Source organism: Chlamydotis macqueenii, chromosome 3, assembly GCF_036417535.1.
Source record: "Chlamydotis macqueenii isolate bChlMac1 chromosome 3, bChlMac1.mat, whole genome shotgun sequence".
In the NCBI taxonomy this organism is placed as follows: Eukaryota; Metazoa; Chordata; class Aves; order Otidiformes; family Otididae; genus Chlamydotis; species Chlamydotis macqueenii.
In genome coordinates, this window is record NC_141558.1 from 39,245,161 (window position 1) to 39,266,425 (window position 21,265).

Consider the following 21,265-nt stretch of genomic DNA (forward strand, 5'->3'; position numbering starts at 1 on the left):
ACAGGTCTGCTTTCGACTAGAATTATCAAGGCTGTGTCTCACGTAGGAGGTCTTAACTTACGAGTTCTTAGCATGAATCCAGTGATACGTTTCAGGGAAGAAATTAAAGCACAGCCAGGTTTATCTGGATTCTTGAGGAAGGGGCAGGCCACTTCTCTTTTAATTTTGTGTTGTGGTTTTGTTAGTGAGGGGGGGCCTAAGGTGGCCCCCCTTTGTTCAGTCCCTTTGTTCAGTGGACTTGGCCAGGCCTAGGGCAGACCCGCTGCTGGCCAAGGCTGAGCCGATTGGTAGCAGAACGTTCCGTGATAACCCCTCTGCGATAACATATTTAAGAAGGGGAAAACAGGAGAAAAAAAAAAAAAAAAAAAAAGAGGAGAGAAGATGTGAAGAAGCTGAGCGGGGACAGAGGCGCAGAGGGGGAGGCGCAGGCCTCATGGGCCTTGCAGGCCTCACCCTCTGGCCTCTCGCCAGGCGGCCGACTGGGCCCGACTCGGTCCGGCCCGGCTGCAAGAAGTGGAGAGGAGATGAGAAGTGAATAAGATGTAAAAAGATCCTGAGAGACATCTACCAGCCTGTTGTGAGGAACAGTTGCAGATGTCAAGGTCAGTTCAGAAGGAGGGGGAGGAGTAATGCGGCTCCTGGCCAAGATTCCCCTGCAGCCCATGGTGACGACCATGGTGGAGCAGGTTGTCCCCCTGCAGCCCATGGAGGTCCACAGAGGAGCAGAGATCCACTTGGAGCCCGTGAAGGACCCTACACCGGGGGAGGTGGATGCCTGAAGGCGGCTGTGGCCCGTGGAGGGCCCGCTGGGACAGCTGTTCTGGAGAGACTGCACCCCGTGGAAGAGATGACCCACACCAGAGCAGTTCCACGAAGGACTGTGGCATAGGGGTGGAACCCCACAACAGAGCAGGGGAGGAATGTGAGGAGTTCTTCCCCCAACCATGAAGCAGCGGCATAAAACAACATGTGATGAACTGACCGCAACCCCCATTCCCTCTTCCCCGCTGTGCCGCTTGAGGAGGGGAGAAGGTAGTAGAGATAATGTTAAGCCCGGGAAGAGGGAGGGGTGGATGGAGGTTATCTTGTTCTCTGTCTCATTATCCTGCTGTTTGTAGTAATAAATGAATAGTTTTCCCCAACTCAAGTCTGTTTTGCCCGTGATGGTAACTTTAAGGATTTCTCCCTGTCCTTATCTCAAACCTCGAGCCGTTTTTCCTTATATTTTCTCTCCCTGTTCTCTCGGAGGGTGGGGGGAGTGAGAGAGAGACTGTGTAGTCTGGTCCTAATCGGGGCTGAACTACGACACTTTGCAATCAAAGAAGAAAGAATATATGGTCCCATACATGTCCCATATGAATATGGGACATCACTTTATATATATATGACGTATTTCTACAAATACATCAAAAGGAAGGAGATGGAAAAGTGCAGTTTTATGTAAAGAATAATACTAGAAGAAGGAAGTGCTATAAAATGAATCACAAATTCTTTGGAGCTGTGAGTTAGAAATAAATGTCTAAGCCCAACAAAACTGGGCACCCATTATGGAATTTCATTGCAAGAACGTGGGAAAGAAAAACTCTAGCTGGTTTTCAGATTGAGTCTTGAGTACAATTACATAGTATTAATACCAAGAGACTGGATTCAGTGACAGAACGTGCACCTCATTCCTATTTCCCAAATTCTTAAGATCCATTTTTGGTCTTCTTCCTCAAAACAGTGGCCACTGGCTCAATTCTTGAGATTGCAGTATGCAACAGATGGCTGTATATTAGCTCAACTCAACCTGCAGGTAACTTATGCACTGATTACCATTGTAAACTCCTGCTGCTATAATTACTTACACTCAATTTAATACGCAATGTACACAGCTCTGCATTATGACATTAAATTGGAAGTGTGAAAACAGAGTTATCTCCTAATAAAATTTATTACATGGAAACGGTGAAATTTAGTGGGTTGTTGCTGACTTCAAAGACAAAGCAAAACTGAAGAGTATTTATCTAATAACACTAATTTGCTTTGTTGCCTAGCACCATACTCCTAGCTTCAGGGCTTCTGAGAAGAGAGAATCAGTCAAAGGGTCACTTACACGGATGCCATTAAACAAAATGTATCTGGGCTCTCAGCAAATAAAGTGATGGTCTGCTCGGATGTTAAATTAACTACTGTGCTTTTTCCAAACAGAATGGGGCATAACCTGGCATATTTAGAAACGTCTTCCCCACAACACTGTAAAGTTTACTGGAAAGACAATGAATTAACATTACAGCAACCTCCGTTCCTAAGTCCGTTCACTGCTTGGCAGTCACTTGGATGAAAAGGTCCTGGGCGCTGTCAATTAGATTGATGGAGCAACAGATAAAAAGAGATCATTTTACCAGTAACACAGAAAAAGCAGATCCACAGAAAAAGTGGATTATTTGTACCTTATAAATTCGGATGTATTCCTCAATACTGAAGTCTCTAAATTGTTTCCAAAGTGACAATGTCTGCTCATCATGTTCCTCCATTTTTCTAAAGAAATCCTTAGCCAGCTTTTTTGTGTTTTCATCTTCTGCTGCTTTGTTAATCTGCACATACACCTAAAATATAATGGCATGGAAAATGTTGAAGAAGTATAATCCTCTCCTCCAATAAAAATAAGCAGAGCAAAGTTTTACAGGAACAAGACAAATAAATTTGAAGATGACATTTGTAAAGTCAAAATTTTAGAGCTGTGTTAAAGGAACACATTTCCTATTTAAAGGATGAATGAGTAGTCCAAACCCCAATAGGACAATGCGCAGTTTATCTTGAAACAAGACTAAGGTCGTATTTCCTTCCCGCTGTCAGTTATCGTCCTCTTCATAACCTTGAAACAACTGTAGCAGCAGAATATGGAAGAACTGATTTATGCATGAAAGGGAAACCACCACAGATTTTTAAACTAGAGACTTTTCAGAGGACCACAAAGATGATAAAACTTGATGTTTTTACAAGCTAAAAAAACCCAAACAAACAAACAAGCCCAAACCAGTTCTGATCCAAAAGTCGGTCACTTATCATACTATGCACCCATACTAATACATGCTGTCTCTCTACGGCTGGAGTCAAGCATTTGAACGCCAACATCTGACCAGACACACATATGCACTGTCACTTTGCTAAAAGCATTACAAACTCTTGGATTAGCCAACTTCACGTACAACAAATTTGGCTCTTCAGCTTGGAGAAGAGAAGGCTGAAGGGTGACCTCATCACAGTCTACAACTTCCTCAAGGTGGGCAGCAGAGAGGGAGGTGCTGATCTCCTCTTTTTGATGATCAGCGACAGGAAACGAGGAAATTGAATGAAGCTACATCAGGGGAAGTTCAGACTGGACATCAGGAAAAGGTTCTTCACTGAGAGGGTGGTCAGTCACTGGAAAAGACTCCCCAGGGAAGTGGTCATGGCACCAAGCCTGTCAGAGTTCAAGGAGTGTCTGGACGATGCTCTTGGTCATATGGTTTAGTTTTAGGTAGTACTGCAAGGAGATGGACTCAATGATCCTTATGGGTCCCTTCCAACTTGAGGTATTCTATGATTCTGTTCTATGATAAGATATTCCCTTATATCTAAAAGCCAAATACTTGCCCAGACAATGATTTCTTGCTTTCCACATGTAGCATTTTGAAAGCCCATGGAAAAGTTTTTTAAAACTTAAAGTACTATGTAAAAATAATTGAATGAACTAGTGGTTACACTATGTACTTAGATCCAAATAGTTCAATGATGTTTAAGTCTTTGTAAGAGTGTTTTGATCCCCAAATCACTGCAATCTTGATTAAAATTAAATATTTATAAAAACTTCACTCCTGCAATGTTCAGACAATGAATTTGCCAACAATACCTTGCTTGAATGGGTTCTGCCTATTAAAAAAAAAAAAAAAAAAAAAAAAAGCTTCCACAGCAAAACCATTGAACTTTTCCCCTTCAAGTCCCTGAGATTTTTAGAGATTTTAACAGGCAGTACTGCTGACAAGCCTTAAAGATTAATGTTTGCTTAGTTCTGCCACAAAAAAGAAATTTGAAGTAGAGGGAAAATTCAACCCTTTCCAAGAACAGTGTTCCCCCTCCCCCATGAGTAGTTTCGCATATTCTAACACCCCTCCAATTTTTGATGTTATAAAGCAAAAATAGTTGCAAAAGGCATATTTGCATCTGAGTCTTGACCAAAACAGAAGGTCCAAAGAGGTTTGGAAAGGTACATTTGTCTAGACATTTATTTATATAGAAATTGTGTTATGGAAATTTTCTTTTTAAATTAACTATAGAAAAGATCAGTTTCACACAACAGCAGAAAAAACACCATTTTGAAACACATCTCAGTTTCTTATATAAATCAGGAATACAGCTGAAAAAACAGTTATAAATTGGGAATATTTGAGAACCTAATTTGGTCTCAAACAGCTGCTCTTATAGAACCTTTGGAACATTAGCTATTCAGAAAATTTTGTCCATCTATCCTTACGGTTGTTGGATATGTGCAGGTTAGTACTTAAGTCACGTTCTCTCACGTATCGTATACGTATACACCCAGCACAGCTGTCAACCAAAGATCACTTACAAGTATCAAAAACCTTTTTTGCTCATTGAACTGTACGAAACAAAAAGTGACACAGGAACTGGTAAAGAGGAAGAAATAAATACTAACTCAGATGATATCAGGCATATTTGAATGGCACAAAGCAACAACCAAATCCATGTTTAGTCCTGGAAAAACAAGGCTTGTTAAACTACCTCAATCTTTATTGCTAACCTGGACAAGCCACCAAGACAGTTTTATCTCTGACACACAGAAATGCAATCTACAGCACTTGCACCATGCTGGTGGGCATGGTGGGCAACCGAAAGTGCATCCTCCTGCAAGGAAACAACCTTCCATGATGCTGAAAGGCATTTCCAGAATGCCTCTCAGCAGAAACTGCACCTTCTAATGCTCCTAGCTCTTTCACACTCACAGAAGAAAGAAGAGCATTCTTCAGAGCCAGAAGAGTATTCCGGAAAGTGACAGTCACCCCTCCTTACCTATACATGCTAAGGCTCCATATTAGACACAAAACACTTTAAAGACCCTTTTCCCCAACCACAGTGAACTGTGTATTAAGCAATGGAAATTAAATATTACTTATTCTAAAAATTCTAGCAAACAAGCTGTTTTTTACACCATACACGCCACTTTTCACAACTTTGGTAACCAACATACTACAGCATCAGATGTGAGACTCCATTTCCACCACAGTTAACACAGTGAGGTCAGTGGTCACCTGTGCCCAGTTAAAAGACTTGGTATCAGTCAAGCTGGCTGTGGTGGCAGCAGCAATCAATACAACCTAAGTATCCATACGACTACCTCCCTTATGGGACGTATTTTTCAGCCTAATGAATCCCGTCTCTGCTGCCAAGCCCTAGTGAAAACTGACTCTGCTGCTGCGGCTCAGACTAGCACTGGTCCTTCAAGCAAGGTCATCTGAATCCAGCATGAGTCTCATCATCACCCTGCAGACACGCTATTGTGTACAAAATTGATAGCTAAGTTAAATGGACTGTCCTCTGAAGTCCCTAGTTGTTCTTCTCTGAACTTACCTCAAAAAGGTGCTGTAAAGGACTGGATTTTAGCTTTTCTTTGTTGCCAAAGCACTGGAAACCAACACCCAATAAGCCTTGAATAACAATTAAATAGAGAGTTAGACAATAGCCCAGAGTATATTGTTTTGTTGTTTTCATAAGCAAATCTCATCTTAACACCATGTAATAAAACAAACGCCTTATATTTTTAAGCAATATAATGATGTATGCTACCAAAAAAAAAAAAAGTCTAAAGCATAATCTATTATTCAACTGCATTAAAAAAAAAACACCCCAAAACTATGACAGCTAGAATCTAGTAAGAAATACTATGCCGATTTTTCAGTTCCTCATAAGTGGAATTTGTGTTTCTGGACTGGTAGAGAAAATTATCTTTTACAAAGTAACCAGCTGTAAATGAGAAGCCACATACGGGAAACTGTCCAGCAACAGAAAATGCTCAAAACTCCTTGTTTTGCTTCTTCCCTTAATAGCACTATCACTTTAAGGACAACAGAAACTGGGATGCAATATGGCATCCCACATACCAGTCATGCAATATTTTCAAGAGAACTTTTTGCTGCATGCTGCTGTTTTTCATATGCAGCTTTTTTTCACATATCCATTTTGGCTTCAGCACCTTCTGAAAGCCATCTGAAAGGGCAAGCAACCCAAATCCCAGTCTTTTTGTCTAAATCAAAAGAGCCCATTAACTCCTTCAGTAATCTAGCAATATCAACCCTGCAGCCTCTTAGATTTTTCCAAGGCTGCTTTTAAGGTCATCTCATTTCTCTGAGCTGACAAGGACCAGGACTGACGTGTAGATGGCACCTGAGGAAAAGGTATGCAGGTATCCCTTTGAAAAGCCCTCTGCAACTAAACAAATAGCACCCTCTCAAGAACTTTCCTCTTGGAAACATTGAGTGCAATAGAAGGTGTGGCAGACTTAGGTAAGAAAAATAATATAGTGTTTAGGAAATAAAATTAGTCTAATCCTATTGAAAGGGAGTTTCTTTAAGGATGGCTTGTTCTATGAGCAATCAGAGCTTGATTTCCTAATGATCTCTCTTAAATATTAGTGTACCTATGCATGCCACTTTTCAACGCTGGCTTTGCATTCCAACCCTGAGCAAGACTGCCAGTTTTTCTTCAACCCAAAGACATCCTTCCACACGCTCCTATCTTCCTCAAACCATCCCCAGTCCTTATTATACTCACCAATTATTGGCAAGATGCAGCATGCGTTGGGACTGATTCTGACTTAGATGTGCTGAATAGTTAGCCGGCAGGCTAAACATAGAAGTTCGCTTTCTCTCCCAGAGGGCATTACATTGTATTTCTATCTCTACTCAGCTGCCAACTGTCACAACACCAAAATAAATTTGTTCTCTTGGAGACACTTCTCTTTGTCAGATCTGGCTGAAGTTGGTCAATATGTTCAAAATTTATTAGGAGCAGAGTGAAAGGAAGCCAGATGGACAGACACTGTGACTATGTAAGTTTTTGTTACCTTAAGAAACCTGCCCCAAAACTGCCTAAAGGTTGAGGAATTCTCTGCCATGTTTCAGCAAAATATGTTTTCAATTATTACATTTTAAAGCCTCTGACAATAGCTGTCGTAATTAACAATCTGTCAGCATTTCTATTATCGCACTGCTTCTGGGAAAGGAATATTATTATTATAATATTCCTATGCTATGATTTTGTGAAGTATGACTATATTACTTGTTATAAAACCTGTCATATATTTGAGCTGAGCCAGCCCAAACAAAGAGGTGAGCAACCATTTTGAAAGAAACAGTTGGGAACTACCAGGTCAAAAGCATGATTCTAACCGTTGTGTGCTGGACAACAGGCACACAGGTAAATAACAGGCATTGTGATCTTTATATCTTCATGAAACTTTGTATTAAAATATGTAAAATTCCTGAAATTCAGGCTTAACAGTACAATTTAATATCTTCAAAGACAGAGTAAATGAGGTCTGCTAAGAAGCCCTTTAACCATATTGCCTTTCATTGCTTAATTGTCATTGCCACATTCATTATACAATAACACAGTGATACAATTATGTCTAAGGGGCAAAAATGAATGAAATATGCAATGATGAAAATTACTGAATTTTAGGTGAACTCATTCTGTATTCAATTCCTATGAAAAAAATCCTAAGTGAAGCAAAGCTCTGTTATAAACTATTGTTTGATCAGAAACAGGATCAGGAAAGATGAGCTGCAGAGGAAACAATTTAACAAAGGAAAAAATATTCTATTACTGCTCTCGCAGTCATAATAATGTTTTATTCAACTGTCTGAAACCCAGGAATTTACTCTAGAAGGAGAATGGGTAGAACTGAATACATTTTAGGTATGTTATCTACACTGCTGAATCTGAATACACAAATGGAGTAGAAGTAGGGTATTCACGCTAAGTTTTTAACATAGCTCTATTCATAAATTTGTTTCATTAATGTCCCCATAAACAGTGGTACCAGCAAAACTGGAGGGGGCAGCATAAGGGCTGGAATGAGCAAAAGTGACTGCTTAATAGACATTGCACTTTGTGTTTGCAACTTCAAAATAAATATATGGGCACTGTGTTCAGAACCTACTGCAAAAGATGTGGGGGAATTTTATAGTTTTCATAGGCGTACCAGCTCTCAAGGACAAAGAAGTGGGCATGATTGTATTTTTATTTAAATACCTAAAAATACGTTAAAAACAGGTTTTGGGGAGAAATTAGAAAAGGAGAGGAGAATATGGATCAGTTTAAAATGCAAGATTAACAGCAGAAATAAAGATTAAAATCCTATGGATGAGTCAACTGCCATATAAGAGGGATATTAGAGAACCAGCAATTAGACATGAATGATCTCTGACCAGGGAATAAATATCAACCCATGCTGGGCTGCACATGAGAGGATTTTTCAGTCCTCACTTATCTGATGGACATTTCAGAAGACTTAGGAGTGTGTATGTGTGTGCATGCAAACGCACCTACATGCAAGATTGATAGTCTTCTAGGGCCGATGCACTTGCACATTCTCCACCTACACACCTCTCTTTTGCTACATTTTAAAGGGAAACTGAATATTTTGGGGGAAGTGTTGGAATATCTTTAAAGATACGAACTCTCCTAGTCTCAACTTGCCAAAGTGCAGTTGCTGTTGAAGTTAACCATGCTCTATGAATATGAAATTTTCAGAGGGAATAAAAAAAAAAAACAGATAAGGAAAATGCCACAACCTAAAGACAACCAAAAACAAAATACACATTTTGTTACAATGATTGTATTGTTATGTACAGGTATGGCATAGGTAAGTTAGCAAGCTTACTCTTCCACAACTGTTACACACGCAAAACCTGAATAAGGAAGACAGTATCACAGTAGACAGGCAACAGTTATGGTGATACGTATGCATACTGGAGGCAGTAGCAGAAGTCTACTCATCTATGAGAGCTCCACAGGTATAACAAGCACACTAAGAAAATATTTATAGTGCCCTTTAAAAATAAACCCCAAATGACACATACATAACCTGAGAGAGGAGCTACTGAAGGACAAAGGCACTGTCGGGTAAATTACCTCCCGTTATTTCTTGTACAGTAGTACAGACCATACTGCTGATGAATCAGTCTGGATTGGTTTGTTCATATTTTAAGGAGATTGATCACATACCACATGCATGTAGAAACACAATATTACTCTTTATGAGCCCAGAGTGAATCCAATTGGCCTGCAAAAAATGAAGCTGAAAACCTAAACTTTATTATATGGTAGAAAAGGGAACAGGAGAAATATCAAAACATACCGAACTGCATGCCCCAGTCACCAAGGTAATTTATTCTTGTTACTTCATGTCCCAGCGCAACTTTGAGATTTGCTATAAAATTCCCTGGTAAAGAGAAAATTGGTATTATTATTCAGTTGCAGGTAGTCTCTCATCCCAACAGAATAGTTTTCAGTTTGTGTACGATCTGTATTCAAAATGAATTGGAAAAGCAATCAGATTAACTGCTCCACAGAATACGCTAGAATAGTTCACAACTCAAAGCGATAGTATTCTGAGCAGGAAAAGAAAGGCTGGGCATTTGAAAGGTGCTGGAGCAGCACTGAGTGTCTGATATGCTCCAAACTTACCACATCACATGAGCATATCTTGGTTCTACCTGTTGTTATAACAAAACCCCTTCACCTTTCTCCTGAGCTTACCTACAACCATAGAATTACAAAGACAAAATACCCACATCCCTTCCTCTATTTTCCTGTGCTTCAAAGGTGCCTTTTTACTACAATACTGATGTAAAAAGATGCAGAAACCTTTTTCTTCTTCTGTTTTTATAACACCATATTATAGCTTGCAATTACTGTGAACTCCATTCTCTGCAGTAAATTCATTCTCTTACTATTGGATAAACATTTATAGAATCATAGAATCATTACGGTTGGAAGGGACCTTTAAAGGCCATCTAGTCCAACCCGCCTGCAAGGAGCAGGGACATCTCTGACCAGATCAGGTTGCTCAGAGCCTCATCCAACCATGATGTGCTCCGTGCACTCCAGAATTATTTTTTAAAGTGTTTTTTCTTCTATAGCGAAGGGTCCAGAGATGGAACGTAAAGAGACAAAAATACATCATTTCACTCAACTATCAATCCATTAAGAGATAGAATTATTGACTTTAGGTAATTAATAATGACACATGATATATTAAATATAATTAAAAACTAATACATTATTAGCTGCACAGATGGTGTAGGATCTTCTGCTACTAACCTAATAGTTTTTATTTTAAGAGAGGGAAAGGAAGGAGAAATAATGTTTTCCATATGTCATTAGAGTATAGCACAATAAACTATTAATTATTGCAGTACAAATAACAGCAACTGTGTTAGTAACACTCGCATAAAGTAATTAACATATAAAACCAAGCTTTTTGCAAGACAGCCACCAATACATATCTGACTGCTCTGCACTCCAGTGCAAATCGGAAATTTAAAATTCAAAGGACTCTCATAAGACCTCAACGAAAACTGCCCTGGGTGTCTTTGTTGAACAATTTTAAACTACTTCAGTTAATGTTCACAGTCATAAAACTATATCACGTGTGACTTAATAAATCTGTCAGCAACACATCACACCCTTTTCTTCACTGCATAATGAGCAAAAGGTTTTTAATTAGCAAGTTGAGCCTGACACAGCTACTCCACTAGAAGAGTGAAAGATTAGCAGTGCCTCCCTGTCAAGTGAAACAGGAAGACAAAGCAGCATGTTTGGGAGGCAGTTAAACGTATACTTACCTACTATCGTGGAACGCAAGTGTCCTATGTGAAACTTCTTGGCAATATTAGGGGAGCTGTAACAAATTTTCACAAATAATACTTGTTCAATGTATAAGACTGCCAGACCACCAAGTCAAAATAATTTAACTCACGTATACAGCAGAAGAATGGAAACAAAATAACGATTTTCAATTTTCCCTTAAAATTCCCTGATTATTTTCTGTTCCAGACAGCAAATTTTCCTATCCAGCCAGCTTTTCCTCCAGTACCAGTTAACAGCCAGTTAACCCCCCCCCAAAAAAAAAAACCCTGAACCCATAATAGTTTATCCCAAAAATAAAATGGAAGTTCAGCTACAAAAATTCACCCTCTAAATTAATGCCAAGTATTTACTTTCCATGACTACAGAAGCCTGCAGAGGGAGTATAGTGAACAAAAATATTTATACATAAATAGATCTGAGTCAGACACTTTTCATTCCATGAGCAGGTGAATGTAAACAAAATTGCACTGGACAGAAATTTTGGGGCCAGCAATTGAAAAAATTTAGCAAGACAAATGCCCGACTGCTTTAGTAAGTTATTGACAAAGGTATTAAGGTGAAAAAAGAAATGAGTTATTAGCTGAAAATTCAGATTATGTTTCCTAGAATCATAGAATAGTTTGGGTTGGAAGGGACCTTCAAAGGTCATCTAGTCCAACCCCCCTGCAAGGAGCAGGGACATCTCCGACCAGATCAGGTTGCTCAGAGCCCCATCCAATCTGGCCTTGAATGTTTCCAGGGATGAGGCATCCACCACCTCTCTGGGCAACCTGTTCCAGTGTTTCACTACTCTCATTGTAAATAACTACTTCCTTATGTCCAGTCTGAATCTGCTTCCTTCTATTTTAAAACCATTACCCCTTGTCCTGTCACAACAGGCCCTGCTGAAGAGTTTCTCCCCATCTCTCCTGTAGGCCCCCTTGAGGTACTGGAAGACCGCTATAAGGTCTCCCTGGAGCCTTAATAACAAAATAAAAGCAGTCTACTTAAAAACTGAATGCTATTATGCACTAAATGAGAATATTCTTAGTAGAGGGCAGTGTGAGGTGGAAACTACTTAAATATAAAAAATACGTTCTGGGAAAAAGCCTCAATTCCCTAAACATAACTTCCATTCTCCTTGACAAATAGATCAGAGCATCAAATACAGCTGAATACAACATCATAAATATGGTTTAACTTAACAGGCATTGTACATTACAGCAGTGAATATCAATCACCAAAATATCAATCAGCAGACAAAGCAGTTTTCGCAAAGGACTCATCACATTACCTGAACTCAATCACTGCTTTTTGTCTAGGCACTGTAGAGAAAAGTTCACTTTTCACTCCATACTCTGAGCCATCCTTCAACACCTGCTGCAACACAGTCTAGACCACAAGTAAGAATAAAAAAAAAAAAGAAAGCATATTTCAACAACAGGAAGTATGATTGGGAAGACTGTTTACCAACCACACAAGAGTCTGATCTCACAGCCTTTATTCACATTACCAATTAGATGGCTGGTCTGCCAAGCAAGCAAGATCTCATATGCAGACGAAAATGTCATTAACTTTTGAAAGCTGCACCTCATCAATTCAAAAGTCAGAGAAATTAGAGGCAGAGATTTTGGTGAAACTCAGGGCTGATTTTGGTGGAATCTTAAAAGGAAGTGAAAGCGTAGTTTTTATCATTTTTTAGCCACAGAACATGGAAGTGCAAGAAAGTAACCTGGGCTAACTGGTGGGCAGGAAAGGAAACTCAATCCAAGAATGTGGGTAGAACAATGACCTCATGTAAAATGAGAAAGTTCTTCTGTAAACAGGACTAACCAGGACCCTCACCTCTCCTAACTCAGGTAACACACTTGAAAATAAAAAGAGTACCTTGCAGAACTAGACCATAGATTTAGATGAAAAAGTAGGAGGGGTTACGAGCAGTAAACTTGACTAGAGAATTTACTTTGTTGGCAGTCAAATGTTCTCAATAGGCTTTTTTAAAAAAAAAAATTAATGAAAAAAGCTACATACCATACATCTGGGCTTCCTCAAAAGTGTCCTCTTCCCACAAATACATCTTTTCTAGGCACATTTTGAGGTGTTTGGCCATTTCTCTGAAATTCCTAGAAGTCCTAGCCTACATCCAAGGTATTTGTCAAGGTGTGAACACAGAAGACAGCCATTATGCACAACACAGTCAGATCATGTAGGTTCAACCCTTTGGGACACATCAGACCTCCCACACACTCCTTGTGACTGAGGGCCTACAAGAAATTCCATGAGCTCTGACTGCATGAGCATTACCACGCATATGCAGACCACCTGAATAGCACAGGAATGCATTCCTTTCGCTTCAGGAAATCTCACACACAAGCATGGGAGTTCTAGTCTTCATGATTATCACTAAAGGCAATTTAAGAGACAAAACAACTACTACTGAATCCTCCCCATTAGTTCACTGCAGGTAGACTGCAACAACAGCTCATGGAACGTTTGGTCATTCATAACCCTAACAGCACATTTAAACATCAATCAGTGGCTTAAATTACACAGATGAAAGAGGTTCGGCTATTTCTAACTTTGGCAGTACAAATTTAAACTGCTTTCATTGTTCATCCTAGAACATGAGGCAGATTAATGTTTCTACCTTTTTCCAGTTACTTTACATCACTATCCACTGTATTTCTTCATTAATCCTTTTTATGAATAGTATCTGCCCAATATTCTTGTCCTTTCCCATTGGAAGAGAGCATGTATATACAATGGCAAAGGAGAAAAACAGGAGACTTTTGCAAGAATCTAAGCCTCCTAAGAACTACCAATCACTTAAGTCTCTAATAGAAAGAAAAAAAAATACATTCCCATTCTACTAGAACTACTAGGTTTTTCTAGGCACCAAAAGCCAGCCTGCTTTCTACTCCTTTAGTGCCAAAGAAATCCAACTATTCAATCCTCACGTGCCCAAACACCCCTCCTTTCCTTCCCTCACCCACAAGTCTGTAAGGACAGTGTGAATGGTCCCTGCAAAAACATGTCTACTTTGAAAGTATGAAGACTGTATAAAATGCCTTAAAATTTCTCCTCAGCAGTTTGAACACTGTTTGTGGGAAGAGGACTCCTATGCTGACTGTATTATCAGTATAATACTGTCAAATACTTTTATTTCAGGTATCTTTTTATCGTTCTTCTCTATTTTAAACGTCTTTACATGCAAGATCAAAACTTCTGAGTTGTATACTGCAGAAACTCAAAGCGGTTGCCATGTCTGCCCTTTAAAGCAGACAGAGAGAGGAAAAAGAGGAGTTATGATTATCAGTGAATGGTAGATACACTGTTTCCTCATCAGGATAAAGTTTTGTGGGCCTTATTCCAAATTCTAGGCCTACATAACCAATCAGCAACAGGGATCCTTGAGGAGAACTTACAAAATACAGTTTTACATAGAAAACACCTTTCTAAGACAACAGTAAGTATTCTACAATTTTATATTGAGGAATTTATTTTCACCTTAATGAACCTGAAATATAGTACTCACCTTTGCTAGCAATTCCCTGTTTATCGTAAAGTTCACTGTTCCTGGACCAGCACTGATTTCACTCACTACAGCATCACATTTTAGCTAAAAAAACCAAACCAAAACAGAAACTCTATACAAAACCAGTTAAATTGGAAAAGTGTAATTCAATCCATTATAAATATTAATTTAATCCACTGTAAGCATTAAAAGTTATTTATTGGTTTGAAGCAATCCCAAACGGATCATTTATCAATCCTGTTGGAAAAGGGATCATTTTGTTATTTCCAATCCATGCTTAACAGCTCTGAATGTAACTCAGCCTGAAATGTCACACATACGTTTTACTTCAGTCCCTGCATGTGTACAGTCTGTGTTTTATTTTAATAGGAACAGTAGTTGATCTCTTTGCACACAGAAAAGCTGAGATACATTTGGCAACTTACATAGTACCTGACAGCACTTAAAAATAAACAAACAAAGAAAGAAATAAATAATAAAGATCAATGTCTTAAAGAAAACCTGAGATAGAAGTTTTGGACCACTGTTTCTTGAAATTTCTGACTTTAATGACAATGTTCTGTATCCAGTGACACAAAATAAAGATGTTAAAGGTGAATTTATTGTAAATGAAATTTATAATTTCCATAAGGCACATGTTTTGATAATTCTCAACCCATAGGAATATTTCGGCACCCAACACCCCATGACAACCTCCTCTTTACACTAATTTTGGTCTCTTCACAGGCTGAGAGTTTTGGATATCAATCTGTCAGGTTTTAGAGTTTTTTATTAAACTAACTGTCTTTCATAGCCAAGAAATTGTATAAAAAAAAAAAAAAAGAAGATGGAAAGCACATAAAAGATGACAAAATCACTTTATCGCTTGGATAATATCTTTGAGAGAAGTGAGCTATACATTCCTACTGAAGCTCATCAGCATGAAGAAGAAATTCTACCCCCTGCTAGGTCTCCAGCTTAGACACTAACTTAACCAGGAGATGAAATCATGCTTAGCTTTGAAGTTCTTTAACCTTCACAAGCTCCAATAACAACAAATGCCAATGTTTATCCACAAGCTACATGAAAAAATGCTTCTTCTATTGACTCTGAATTTCTCAACTTTTCATTTTACGAAAGGTCCTTTTTACCTATGTTATGTGGCAGAGAGAAAACACATTCCCACTGGACTTTCTTCATACCATTTGTTCCGCTAAACATTTTTCTACATAATCTATAACTTGTCATCTCAGTGTTTCTCATCTCTAAGGTGAGTGCTCATCTGGCCTCTTCACGGCTTTAACAACCTCTCCTCCAAGCACCCTGTGGTTGTCTGCTAATCAGACCTCCCCGTGCCTAAGGCTTGGACCAGAATGCCACTCTGCTATACAGTGGCATAAAAACACAACGTCCTCTCTGCAAAGAACTAACAGTTCAAAGACAAAACAAGAATCAGCCAGCCAGATGAAATCAAAAGCCCACAGAAACCAGATAGTTCTTGACCCTTCTGACAGACAATTCTCAGCACGTCAGAGCACATTATGTTTCATTTAGTATCATGTTCCCTTATTATTTAGGCTATTTCAGTCAACACGAAATACTTCCACCTCTTCTGCCTAACCTAAATATCTGTATTTCAAATATTGCGACCTATTTCTTCAGAACTGACTAAGAACATATTAATGAACCTTGAGGCACTCCACCAACTGTTTATCATAACAAAAACCAATTGCTGCCTGCATTCTTCTGTCTCTCCAACAAGTGTTTTATATACGGGCAAATTTTGCGAATTTCTACACTGCTTACCTTCTTTGTGGATGACATGATCAGCCTAAACAAATTATACTAAATGCATCTCCTTTATCCACTACCCAACAAAAACAATTCTAACAGATTAAGGGAACTTTTTTTCCTTCATCTAACCAGCATGATCTGTTCAGTTTTGGGGCTTACATTTATGGTCTGTTTGTCTTTGCTGTTACAATTGCTCTTCCATATAAAGATATAGGGTTAAGTGTCCCAGGTTTACTTCATGAGCCACAAATAATAAATGAGAGAGACAATTCCTAACTTTCTAGCCACTGGAAACAGCAGCTGTTTTTAAAGACAGAACAGACATAAGGAAAAAGAAAGTTGTTGCTGTGACGTTACAGTCACTGGACCAGATTGCCCAGGGAGCCTGTCAAATCCTTAGAGGATTTCAAAGCCTGATAGGATTGTGAAAGTCCGGAGTAATCTCATCCAAAAACCCTCAACAACCTGCACTGAGGAGGAGACTGGAAAAGAAAACTTCCTAAAATCCTTTCTAACCTAAATTATTTTATGGTTCTAGATCACATACAACCTGAGCAACTTCATCTAGCTAAAGATGTCCCTGCTCACTGCATGAGGGTTGGACTAGGTGACCTTCAAAGGTCACTTCCAACTTAAATCATTCTATGATTCTACCATCTTAAAGTTGTTACAGAACTTTCGGTTGTACATCTGTGCACCATCAGTTCTTTCACCTGAGTCAGAATATTCACCTGTTACAAGAATGCATTCAAAATACAGATCTCTTCAATACCTCAGCAGTGAAGAATGAAATGGAGAAACAGTTTAGCTTCTCAGTAGCATTACAGTTGGTTTTATTTGTCCTTTTTAACTGCTGATCATACAGCAACCCAACTGATTCCTTCCCAAGCTTGCTTTTTCTGGTGCAGAGTCTTGTTTGCACTTTCATTATGCGATGTAGCTTCACTTTCCAACTAATTCTGCGACAACTTTGTAGTTTATACTCCTCTTCACTGGCATCAGCAACACATTTGTAGATTGTAAAGGATTTGTTTCCAGCTCAAATGACTGATCAAACCTTAGCATCACCTTTCTGATCCCACTTTTGTTCAACTTTCTGCATGCCAACTTCTTCAAATTTTTATTTCCTTCCCTTCCTTTAAGGTCTGTAGACCTTGTTTTGTATATTGCCTCTTTTTTTTTATGCTGTAGTTAGTCTTAACACCTCAGCTACTGCCATTTCCCAGACTAGTACACCTGAAAAAATAGCTATTCGAAGAAATCTCAATTTCAAGCAGTAAAGGATCTGAAAATTTGGCCTGTCTGATCCAGAAGCTATATTTCTCCATTGCCATCCCCGTACTGGATTTTGCCATCTTTGATTTTCCAAGCCACTGCACACTCAGTTTTTTCCTCGCGTTTTGGTTAACAGTATAGACCATGGTATACCCTTTAGATACCCTCCAAGCTTCATAAATATTATTTACTCTGAAACTATTTGAAAACAATGATTTCACAAGAACCTTAACTAAAACTTCTTCTGCTATTCCCCGTGAAGATTCTGCGTACAGTTACATTAGATGCCATCATTAAACTACTCTGACCCAAAGAGATGCAGGAAGAAACAATACCATTTCTTGTTGCACTTCTAGTCTGTAAGTTTGTTATTTCATCAAATACATAAGATTAATGCATTAGCATACCCTTTCAGCTAGCTTCTGAGCTTGAAGCTGAAGATCTTGTGCTAAGCAATTACTAGAACTGTCTTCTGTTACAGAAGCAACAGAAAGCTGGAAATCAGCAACATGCCTGAAAAAAAGAACAGATGAAAAGCAGAAAAAAAAAAAAAAACAACACTGTTTAAATGATGGGGAGATTTTGCAGATCCAAGCTGACTCTGCATATGACAAGTCTAATTGGCAAACATAAACCAGTCACAAACACCTGAAAGTTCACTATGTTTAGAAAGCTCGAACAGAAGGACAAATATTACATTTGCTCTTAAGTAATACAACCAGAAAGTAGATATGGTGAGAACACAATTTAAGAACGAACAAAAATCATGCTCATGAGTACAGGAAATTTACTTGCTAACATTATTACACCTCTCAAGAAGGACATTGAAAAAAATCTGTAACAACTTCACATTGGTTCTAAGCAGTTTCACATTCAGATCATTAATGCTGAAACATCTGCCATTTAACCACCACCTGTAATTTGTACAGCTTTTTGCTAGAATTGTTTGCAGCTGTAAGCAGTTGTATTTGTTTTGAGCCTGCTTGAAAAAATACAGCAATTTAATTAAATTTAGATGTCTGCTTACAATTGGATTGGTGTACTAACTTAGGTTTGGTTTTTCTATGTTTATTTTTCCCTAAAGTCCTGTCAAGTTCTTGCAATAATAAGCACAACAGAAAACAATAAAACACGACGTAATATTGTAAGATAAAAACGTAAACACTACCGTTTTTTGGAGACAGGAACTGCAGATATAGACTTTATTAAATTTTCTGGTGGCAGATCCAAAACCTTTGATAGCTAAAATTGAAATAAAGAACAAAGTAGCATAAGCAAAAAAGATCCAGGAAAAATACTACTCCCCGTTTAAATATTCATGGGGGACTATATATCATAACAGTATATATTGTGTATATATACACATCTGGGGTTCTTTCTCCTTGAATCACAGAATCATGGAGTACTTTGGGTTAGAAGGGACCTTTAAAGATCATCTAGTCCAACCCCCCTGCAAGGAGCAGGGACATCTCCAACCAGATCAGGCTGCTCAGAGCCCTGTCCAACCTGGCCTTGAATGTTTCCAGGGATGGGGCATCAGCCACCTCTCTGGGCAACCTGCTCCTGTGTTCCACCACCATCACTATGAAAAAAAATTTTCCTAATATCTAATTTGAATCTGCCTCCCTGTATTTTAAAACCATTACCCCTTGTCCTATCGCCTTGTCCACAGGCCCTGGTGAAGAGTCTCCCCGTCTTTCCTCGAGGCCCCCCTGAGGTACTGTAAGGCCGCCACAAGCTCTCCCCGAAGCCTCCTCTTCTTCCAAGGATCCCATCAAACCCTCGCACGCCTCTATCGACCTATGGGGGTGGGGGGGTCCTGGGTGCGGGCGCAAATGGGAAGCCTCAGTTATGACGCCCCCCCCTTGGCCAGGCAAGCTGCGACAGGGAGCGGCGGCGTACCTGGGAAGCGATGCTCCTCCGAAAAGAGCAGGCTGCCATGGCTGCGCCCACGGGCCGAAGGCCACGGCCGCCCCTTCCTCCCCCGGCGCCACCTCTCCTTTCCGCCCGCCCAGGGGCGGGCCGGGTCGTACCATTCTCAAGACGGGGGTGCGAGGGACAAGAGCCCATTGGCCCTCCTTTGCGCGGAGGAGGTGCGCAGGGGCTGTCCCACTCCGCAGGGGAGGAGGGGAGAGCTGCGCGGCGTTTCGCGGAGAAGCGGGCGGTGCTTCCGGCGTGCGCGCGTGCTGTGGGTCGGCGCCGGCCTGCGCGGCCCCTCCTCTCCGGCGGCTCCGGTGGCGGCGGGGCGGCGCGGCGTGGCGTGTCCGGTACCGCTGGGGCTTGGGGCGCGGGAAGGGCGCCATGAGCACCTGCTCCGTCTCCAAGGTGAGGGGAGGGGGGTGGGCGCGTTGCGGGGGTTGCTCTCCAGCCGCCGCTCCGGGGGCAGAAGGCCGCCGAGTTTCGCTCCCGCCCCGCCGAGACGGCGGGGCGGCTCGGGGCCTCGTACCGCGGCGGGGCCGGGGGGGGCCCAAAGCGCTGGCTGCTCCCCTCGCTCAGCGGGACGAGGCCTTCGTCCGACCTGAGCGGCCTCCTCAGAGTGGTGCCTGGGTGTGCGGGTGCCGGAGGGTCTGACCCGCAGGGCTGCCCTGTCGCGCCCTGCGTCTGCTCCTCTTCTGCCGTTTCCCTCATCCCCCTGCCCAGCTGCCCTGTCTGTTCCCTTCCCTTGCTGTGTCAAGTCTTGGTGGCTCTCCATCCCTGCCCTGTCGCCCGCTCGGTATCCAAGGCACTTTTTTAGAGAGCTACAGAGTGGTTTGGGTTGGAAGGGACCTTAAAAGCATCTAGTTCCAACCCCCCTGCCATGGGCAGGGATACCTTTCACTAGACCAGGTTGCTCAGAGCCCCATCCAACTTGGCCTTGAACACTTCCAGGGATGGGGCATCCACAACTTCCCTGGGCAGCCTGTTCCAGTGCCTCACCACCCTCAATAAGGAATTTCTTCCTTATGTCAAATATAAATCTGCCCTCTTTCAGTTTAAAACCATTACCCTTCATCCTATCACAACAGGCCCAGCTAAAGAGTTTCTCCCTGTCTTTCTTACAAGCCTCCTTTAAGTACTGGAAGGCTGCTATAAGGTCTCCCTGGAGCCTTCTGAACAGCCCCAACTCTCTCAGCCTGTCCTCATAGGAGAGGTGCTCCAGCCCTCTGATTGTCTTTGTGGACCTCCTTTTTCTTCTCACAACACACAGTCAGCCCTCCTGCCTTGCTCCTCCATCTTATCAGCACACAGGAAGCACTCGTACTTGAAGTAAACCTCCGTTAGAACTCAGCAGTAGCATTGTGGCTGTAGGTTTTGTCGCTTCCAGCTAAAGTCTGTTGGCATTGCTTGCTGCCACTTTGAAACATTCATTGTGTCTTCCCCCTAAACTAATTTAATGGAGAAATAAAAATAAAAGTGGTGTCACTCACACGTAATGTTAAATGTCTGTTATCGCCTTAGTATTTCTGAGCTGAAAGCTTTTACCTGGCCTGTAGTCGGGGTTGGCAGTAGGATCAGTGTATTCATCAGAGTGTTAATAAGTAGTGAGACTTAAAATGTTGTACTGGACCGTTTAACTAATTTCTTGCCTTGCTTGAGCATATAGTGAACAGTAGCAGTGGTTCACAGCAGGAAGGGATGCGTTTTGTCATCAGAAGGCTGCTGTCCCTTGTATTGAATTTACTGAAGTGTGCTGTGCAGCTGGATCCTTTGGTGTGGAAGTCACTGTGCAGGTTATTACTTTCAGGTGTAAAGGGAAGTACTTCCAAATAAAGTTAAAATTTAATCCAAACCAGCTGGATTTCCCTTTCA

The 21,265-nt window shown here is 40.7% G+C and overlaps 2 protein-coding genes across 8 annotated transcripts in view; one reads left to right on the forward strand and one right to left on the reverse strand.

The window, feature by feature from the left end:
- RARS2 (arginyl-tRNA synthetase 2, mitochondrial) overlaps window positions 1–19,556 on the reverse strand; it is a 36,657-nt gene extending 17,101 nt beyond the window's left edge. The window contains exons 1-9 of one of the 4 annotated variants that reach the window (XM_086744213.1): window positions 19,379–19,556; window positions 18,645–18,718; window positions 17,884–17,989; window positions 14,429–14,512; window positions 12,188–12,285; window positions 10,890–10,945; window positions 9,401–9,484; window positions 5,611–5,687; window positions 2,433–2,588 (exon numbers count right to left, since the gene is read on the reverse strand). In XM_086744213.1, the coding sequence (XP_086600339.1) occupies window positions 2,433–2,588; window positions 5,611–5,687; window positions 9,401–9,484; window positions 10,890–10,945; window positions 12,188–12,285; window positions 14,429–14,512; window positions 17,884–17,989; window positions 18,645–18,718; window positions 19,379–19,546 (903 nt within the window). In that variant the 5' untranslated portion in view covers window positions 19,547–19,556. Of the gene's footprint in view, window positions 1–2,432; window positions 2,589–5,610; window positions 5,688–9,400; window positions 9,485–10,889; window positions 10,946–12,187; window positions 12,286–14,428; window positions 14,513–17,883; window positions 17,990–18,644; window positions 18,719–19,122; window positions 19,146–19,378 lie in introns of those variants that run through there. The other 3 variants (XM_086744215.1, XM_086744214.1, XM_086744216.1) reach the window with 3 other exon arrangements.
- Window positions 19,557–19,637: 81 nt separating this feature from the next.
- Window positions 19,638–21,265, forward strand: part of ORC3 (origin recognition complex subunit 3) — a 41,575-nt gene continuing 39,947 nt past the window's right edge. The window contains exon 1 of one of the 4 annotated variants that reach the window (XM_086744209.1): window positions 19,638–19,801. In XM_086744209.1, the coding sequence (XP_086600335.1) occupies window positions 19,778–19,801 (24 nt within the window). In that variant the 5' untranslated portion in view covers window positions 19,638–19,777. The remainder of the gene's footprint in view (window positions 19,802–21,265) is intronic. The other 3 variants (XM_086744210.1, XM_086744211.1, XM_086744212.1) reach the window with 3 other exon arrangements.